This window comes from Apis mellifera, linkage group LG6, assembly GCF_003254395.2.
Source record: "Apis mellifera strain DH4 linkage group LG6, Amel_HAv3.1, whole genome shotgun sequence".
NCBI lineage: Eukaryota > Metazoa > Arthropoda > Insecta > Hymenoptera > Apidae > Apis > Apis mellifera.
Window position 1 is genome coordinate 2,201,035 of NC_037643.1, and position 8,345 is coordinate 2,209,379.

The 8,345-nt window shown below is 30.2% G+C and overlaps 1 protein-coding gene across 3 annotated transcripts in view; it reads left to right on the top strand.

The window, feature by feature from the left end:
• Positions 1–5,945, top strand: part of LOC413071 (eye-specific diacylglycerol kinase) — a 125,726-nt gene extending 119,781 nt beyond the window's left edge. The window contains exons 9-12 of one of the 3 annotated variants that reach the window (XM_006557504.3): positions 144–518; positions 1,121–1,393; positions 1,709–1,872; positions 2,897–5,914. In XM_006557504.3, coding sequence (XP_006557567.2) covers positions 144–518; positions 1,121–1,393; positions 1,709–1,872; positions 2,897–2,946 — 862 coding nt within the window. In that variant the 3' untranslated portion in view covers positions 2,947–5,914. Of the gene's footprint in view, positions 1–117; positions 519–1,120; positions 1,394–1,708; positions 1,873–2,896 lie in introns of those variants that run through there. The other 2 variants (XM_026441286.1, XM_026441287.1) reach the window with 2 other exon arrangements.
• The last annotated feature ends 2,400 nt before the right edge of the window (positions 5,946–8,345 follow it).

The following is an 8,345-nucleotide window of genomic DNA, read 5'->3' on the forward strand; positions in this document are numbered from 1 at the left end:
TTCGAAGTTACATAATTATGACCCGTAACTTCAAAATAATACCTTGTTTGAACCTTTTATCGCCACTTCACACTTTCGTCCGTGATATCTGTAATGGTAATGGAATCGTATCATTAGATTAATAGAAAGAACGTGTAATATAGCGAAGAACAAACAAAGAAAAATGCAGCCATGACAAAAGAGCAGCCCAAAGAAGAGAAAAAAGAGCAGCCCAACGAAGAGCAAAAGGCGGTGCCTAAAGAAGAACCAAAGGCGCAGCCTAAAGAAGAACCAAAAGCACAACCAGATACGGAACCGCAGAGTGCACCGCCTGAAACATCAACTAAAACAAAGACAGAGGTCGTGATTCCAAAATCTCATGAACCAATGAGTAATAACACGTCTAAAGATGTATCTCCAAATATGAAAAAGGAGGGGAACATATCTGGAGACGCGACCAAACAAAGCAGTTCCTCAAAATCGATCTCTGCGACGGTTGCCTCTCAGTCGCAACATCAAACACCACCCACCTTCATTAGGTAAGCTATTATTCTTATTTTTTTATATTAATTCACTGTAACTAATATTGTAACAAATATATAATTAAAAATTGATAGATGTTGCGATATAAATTGAATCATATAATGAAATATTTAATTTCATATATCACTTCAATATATATTTTTTTTTTTTGAGAATTTTTTTGTAAAAGAAGTAAGGAGATGCTTCGTTTAAATCAAATTTGAAATCTCTATTTCATATAATGATATTCCTGGCCACTTATTATTTCTTATTTCTTTTAAAAAAGAAATCTACTTTGAAAGAAATGTCTTATATATACTTTAATCCTCTACAGAGTAATTCGATTTTTAAAATGGTTTTTATTACTTATTATAAAGAAATGTTAGTTATGATATCTATTAGTGAATGTACTTTCAACTTCTTCTCTCAAAGTTATTCTAACTTTTCTATTCAAATATTTGAACAAATAATTTTTTTTTTTAGAAAACATCTTTGTTAATTACCACAGCAACTTTTTACTTCTCCTTTTAGAACATATATTTATAATAATTTTAAATAAAACTCATAGTCACAGAATAACAAGAAAATTATTTCTTTGAGTGGCTAATTTATGTTACAGTCCACGAGATAGACTTTTTGGTCTGAGTTCTGAAGTTCACACCTTTAACACGGGGTTACTGGAGAAAACCAGTGATGGTATTTTGAAAGCAGCGAAAATAGGCGATCTACAAGCTTTGAAGGAACTTCACGAGAAAGGATATTCCCTTCTGTCAATCGACTCCACTGGACAAACTGCTCTACACTTGGCCTCGAGATATGGCCATAAAAATATTGTCAGATATCTCATCGCTTGTGCACCACCAACTATTCTCAATATGATCGACAATGACAAGTAAGACTATGCTAATACATTATATCAACAGTTTGCTCAATTAAAAAAAAAAAAAAAGAAAAGGAAAAGAAAAATAAAAAACGACGATAAGAAAAAGTATAAGCATCAAATATAAATGATTTATTTTAAAATTTTAATATTTAGCTTGATATCTCTTTGTATAAACGACTCAGCTTAAATTGAAAAATTTTTTGTAAATTCTTTGGTAAATCTGTTTAGAACGTGCGAATTAAAAAGAAAATTTATTCTTGGCGCGTAAAAAGAAAATGAAAGGGGAAAAAAAAAAAAAGAAAAGTTTGTACCCTCTAATTACAGAGGTCAGACCGCTCTGCACAAAGCGGCTCAATATAAGCGTCGTTCCATTTGCTGCATGTTGGTAGCTGGTGGTGCTACTTTAATCATCAAGGATCGACACGGCAACTCACCTCGCGATCTAGCCCTACAAGCAGAGGACCGTGACCTCGCAGCGTATTTAAGCAGTGAGTTTTGATCTTTTTTTCTAGATGCTTTATGTGAAAAAATATACGATGCAGCTAAACGAAGAAATAGCACAAGAAATCATGAAGAATATCAAAGAATAAGGATTCTCAATTAATTAGAGAAAATAAGATTCTGAATTAATAATTTAATCAGATAATGCTTAAGCAATTTTCTATTCCTCTATTCTTTTCTACATAATATTTTATAGAATGAAATATTTTTATTCCAAAGATTGTAATTTATTAATCTTATCTTTATCTTTTTCTTAAGTAAGATATTTTATTTTTTATCTCAAAAAATTATTATTTTAGATTATATATATATATGTTATATGTATGAATTAAAAAAAAATTTTATACTTTGAGTTTAAAGTTAGTTTCAGATTTATAATGCAAGACTTTTTATTGTTTCTTGATATAACTTTTTGCAAACAAGTAATAAATATATTTTCAAACAATCTTAAAAGTATTTCAATCTTACAAGTATTTTTAAAAATGGTTTCCAAGAAGTAAAGTGTTATATCAATTTCTCGTGGCTGCATATTTCCTTTACAATTTTTTCCCATTAGAAACTCGAATAAATTACTACACCGCTTTTCATAAGGATAAGGATATCTGCTTTGATCTTGTGAAGAAAAACCAAGATATATTCATTAAAATAATGATGAAAGAGCAAAATAAAAATTTGAGAAAAATTTTTTTAAAAATTAAAAGAGAAGAATTAATGAATTAAGAATTAAATTTGCATGTTAAAATTAAATTATATATCTAACGATCTATATCTCGTGATATCTTTCGATACATAAAAAGCTCTCGTTATTTGAACACATAATATAATAAGAATACATAAAAATTCTTTAAGGATCTATTTGTCATTCGTTCTCCATTAGAGAGAATCTCTTTGAAAGAATTTTTCATCCATAACATCCTGTCAAACTGAAATCTTTTTCACCACCCAAACGGTTCCTGTAAACGGTTAAATCGGTTTTATTCATATGTATATATCAATTTTATTGATATATAGGTCAAGAGCAGTTCCAGCTGACAACGGAAGAAATGGAGAACTCCCTCTGACCTCCGCCCTTAATTAGTAGGGCTTGAATTGATCCAGTCTGTAGGAACATCAAGAGAAATGATCCAGGTGTGAACGAACAACGATCGTCACCAACAACGGTCATCAAACGATACACGTTCGTTTTCTCTGTTTTTTTGCGTAAGTCGCATGTGATAACTCGATTATTCCTTTTATCGGCAAATTAGCGATGTCGACGTATATTTATTAAGGTGCTCTCCATTTCCTTTCTCGTCGAAGTTTCGAGATCCCTTTCCACGAACGCGTAAATTAATTATATAACATTCTGTATAGATAAATTAAACATATATATACACATAACACGTGTACACGCGTGTTGTGAGATTAGAAATTTTTCGATCGATTAACAGCCTCTATACATATATACATATATATATATTTTTAAATCGTATTCCAATTAGACGAGAAATTTATTTATTATTGTCTTTTGAGTCTCGTCTTACCAACGAAGAAATCACGTAAATGTTTATATTCACCGATTTTTTTTTCAGTTGAAATTAATTGTATAACAATATGAATGCCGAGAAGTTAACGCGCGTGCGGATGAAACAGGCAAAAGAATTTTTGCTCATTGCTGTTATAAAATCGTACTCGTGAATTTTAAAAATATGATAAATATTCTCAGATGACCCAAGAAGAGAAACCGAATTAGTGAGAGATTAGGATTAAAGGAGAATGATTTGATCGAAAATTAATTAATTATAGTTAAACATCATAAAGACTAATCTTCACTGTATTGTTCTTGTTTATATGATTTTTATTTTATATTTTTCTACGTTTCCATTTCTAAATATTACGAGTTTTGACAAATTATAAGTAAATTGTCCCTATTGTATTGAATTTGTAGTGTTGTTGTTCCATAATAACGTAGACACAGATTTTTACATTTTTCGCGACTAGTGGCGCCATTACCTTCCTTAAATGCGAAGGATGCATAAGTATATATATAGGTTAGTGTTCACAGAGTTGGGCAGAATTTTTTTGTTCCAGTTATTTAGATCATTGAGACTGTTAGAGGATCGTTGATTCACGTTAGAAATTTGTTTTTATGCACATTGTGCGCATCGTTACGATCGTTGTTCGGGTAAGATTTTTTTCTTTTTCGATTCGAAAAAAAAAAAAAAGTTATTCGTAAGAGGCGTATTCGAAAAATTTTGTTATAATCACGTGATAATCGAAGGATGAAGATAAAATATATTTATCGCCATGGTTATTTGTTGAATTTTATCGAAGAGAAAGAAGTTCTATCCGACTCTGCTGGTATCCCCAAGCGTTCACTTTAATATCTCGTTATATTGTTCTCTCCGCTTGTTCTAGGATACCTCGTTGCATTGGATATACATATCTTTTTCTATAAAAAAAAAAAAAAGTCTCGCGTTAATATACATATATATATTATACATATACATATATTTTCTACGTACGTTAAATACTGATATAATATTTATTGTTCTTAAGATAAAAAGATTTCTTCACGATGCTGTTTTATTCTTATCCGTGAACATTCGTTGCACTTCTTGCCACTGCTTGGATATACATGAGAAACACGTGATTTTATATACAAGCTAAAGAAAAATGAACAGTTATGTAAAAAAAAATCGGATAGTTGGAAAATACTTTCGAATTTTCATGCATATCGGTGTGATATAATTTAACGTGTTTGCATATTCGTCTGAAATATAATTGTTAGATATATCGTTTTCGTGAATCATTTATAATATCTAAATAAAATCACGGAATTTAGGGAAAAAATGTGCCAATCAATCGATGAATCAGTGGAAACTTAAATCACGTTTGCATTACTTCTTACGATGATATAAATTAATAAAAAAACATATTCAATCTGTAATATTTCAAAGAATCTTCAATTCAAGATACATTTTTACGTAAATAATTTATTCTCTTTCGAAATCATTTATATTTGTTTCTATATTTTTCGATTCGAAAGTAATTCGTAATAATTTTTAAATCATAAAAAATATTTCTTAAAAATTTTATTCGTGCATTGTAAACACGACTTAAGATTTGCATTATCCATTGTTATACACCGATCGCGTTAAAAATTCGAAAGAAATAAAATCTCTAATGTACCAAGCAGTGATGTTCACCTATTTAAGCGATATTAAATCGATTGAGAAATGAAAAGAAGCAGAGATCGGATGAAGGATCGGTCGATGATACAAAAAAAAAAAAGGATAAGAGATCGGGAAGAAGAATTATCATAACTCGGTACCAAAATGAAAAAGGGGATCAACGTACGAACACCAATTAGCTCTTAAAAAAAAGACGGTCTATCGTCGCTTATTATTATTATACTATTACTAGACTATTCTAATTTTATTGTCGAATTATATCGTATAACGTATATATAGTTACTCCTTCGAGCATTATTCGTCCTATGGACATGGTGAAATCGTTTTTGAACAAAATGAAGCCACAATGATATATATATATACATGTAGATATATGCGAGGTAAGTTATCCATGTTGGACACTCGCGAATCCATGTTTAATATCATATTCTCGACTAGATTCACGTTAGCGAAGTTCAAGTATTTAAATAACCACTTACGACAAATTTATTATTATGGAGAATAATAGTTTCTTATTTCGTCAAACGTGTCATGTATATATACACATATATATATATACATTCATATATATATATGAATGTATGTATGTATATATATATATATATATATTCTTTTTCGCGCTTTTCTCAAGGGAATCATCTTTAATCCCTCGTTTTCAATTATATAACGATCTACATATTTTTATTATTATTAATGATCGAGGAAAAAAAATGATCCAAAGGATTCGTGTGAAACGATTCAACGATTTCACGTTCTAGTTGTATATATATTCATTCATAGTTCTCGTAAGGAGAAAACTCGACTCTTATCAATTAATAACCGACGTACGATCGATGTTCAACGTATAAATGAAAAAGAAAAAGAAAAAAAAAAAAAAAGATTCTCTACGAATCTAAAAAGTCTTCGACTCGAAAAAATTCCTAGCTTCGAATTTTAGCTAATTTTGAACGTTGAAAGTAATAGGGGGAAGAAAAAAGAAAGGAGGGAAGGGGGGAAGAGAGAAAAAGAGTAGAAAGTCGAATTCGAACGGATCGAGAGATATCGATATTCGCGCGTGTCCACTCCTCATGTGTCTCTTATCCTCTGTAATTAAAACTGATATTTTTAAGCGATCGAGTTTAGGGATCGAGTTTTAGAGCAAGTTTCGCGGCAAGAAGATCGCGCATGCGCGTACTCTGCCGTGTATCGAGTAAACTAGATTGTAAGTATACCAGTAGAGAGAATTGAAGGTATCCAATAACGAATGGTGAATCGATTCTAGAAATGCCTTCGAGCGTAAGATACCGTTGTTCTGATTATTTTTTATATGTAGTGTAATCACGATGCCTTTGTAATTCTATCCACGAGAAAATGAGCCACGTGCATCGAGCGAACGATCGATATTTCCACTGTATTTAATGTCCCTATTATATTTAACGAAGAGAAGCGAGCCGTTCGGGTCCTTCGCGCGATGAACGTCGGCCAACGTCGATTTAAAAGAAGCACGAAGAGAAAGCGGAAGCTAGAGTTAAATCACGTTGAAACAGCTTTAATGTATTAGTTGAAAATTTTTATTTAATTTGTATAAAACCTTAGTCTCGATTGTTTAAATTAAACCGAGAGGACGAAAAATTTTTTTCTTTCTCGATTAAAGTGAATTTTAAATTTATCAAGTATTTAATTGAAAAAAAATCTGTTGACTTGACTGTTATTTGAATTTTATTAAATTTAAATTAAATTGACGTTTCAAATAAATTATTTTCCTTCTTTGTAATTCTTTATTTTCTGTTTTTATTCCCATGTTTATTTCTCTCTCTCTCTCTCTATCTATCTATCTATCTCTCTTCTATCGGCAATTCAATAATCGTAAATTATTTCTTCAAGTTTTGACTCGAACTTTACTGCGAAAACTCTTGAATCCATCGCCATCTTTATTATCGTCTATCGTGATTATATAATCTGGTTTAAAAGTTTCAATGACCAAAAATTTCTTGTTTCCTTCTTTTAGGAATCGGTCCGCGATGAAAAGAGAGTTCTTGCGATTATTTTCTCGTTTCACGGAGATTCTTCTTCGTTTGCGCGAGATAAAAATCGTTAAATCGAACGAAAAGAGATTAAAATACTTTGAAATCGTGTTGAATCGTCGTGTAATTACGATAATACTTCTTACCTTATATATCGTCTCAATAGAATCGAGATGTATTTCAAATCTAATTGCTCGGAAATTTCGATGCGTGTTTGTGTAACTTCCTTATCGATCGAGTTGCCGATTATAATATACGAATTTTCCACTTTTCAAAATCACATTCGTATCGGCGTGTAAATGTTTCTAAGAAATATTTTGCTAAGTTTTAAGATCTAAAAATAGAAAATGTACATATAATAATTTCTCAATAATAATTTTCTCGACGTTATATTTCTGAATCGTAATAAATAAATACTCGATATTGAAATGATTGATCAACGGAGAAAAGAAAATTAAGGAAAGACGAATGAACGTAAATGTTATAATTCGATTTCATCGATGACTACAGAAAAGTTCCGCATTTATTTTAAGATAATTATTGTATAGAACATGTTCCTTGCACATGAAAGTTTTTCGAATTTCTTAAAGGTAAACGTTTATCCGAATTGTTGTGGAAGTATCGCGAAAATAAAATGCAAAATAATTCGAATTGCGAAACAATACGATATTATTCTCCTAACTACGAAACTATATTAAATTATGAAATAATATTATTCTTAATATAATTCGAGACGTCAAAAAATCGAAGGGGATTCTAGATATTGATTTTTAATAATCACGAAATATGAAAATGAAAAATTCAAAACGATGGTGAACATATTGACGGCTATGAAAGAAAACTTTATCATCTTTCATATTTTTTGAAAAAATTTATAATGCGACTGTACGCCACAGAATAGGAAATCTCCATTACGCATACGTGCAGTCTCGAGTGTGTTAATTATTAACAGATAAAATCAGAGATACGCAGGAAAATATTTAAATTATATGATCGTTATTCTCCACGATTACTCGTTACAATTTATAATAATTATCTTGATAAAAATTTAATTCTCTTCGAAGATATTCTCGTTATAATTGAGGGAAAAAAATTCTATTTCACACGTTAATCCAACTATTTTCTCGTTGATTCGTGTACATACTAGATAATAATATAAAAAAAACATTTAAATCGATTGAAACGATAAAAGAAGTAAAAGGAACGAAATCCTTGAAAATGATATTTTATTCTGAATATTAATGACAAATTTGTTCGTATTGTGCGTTTAATAAATATATTTTT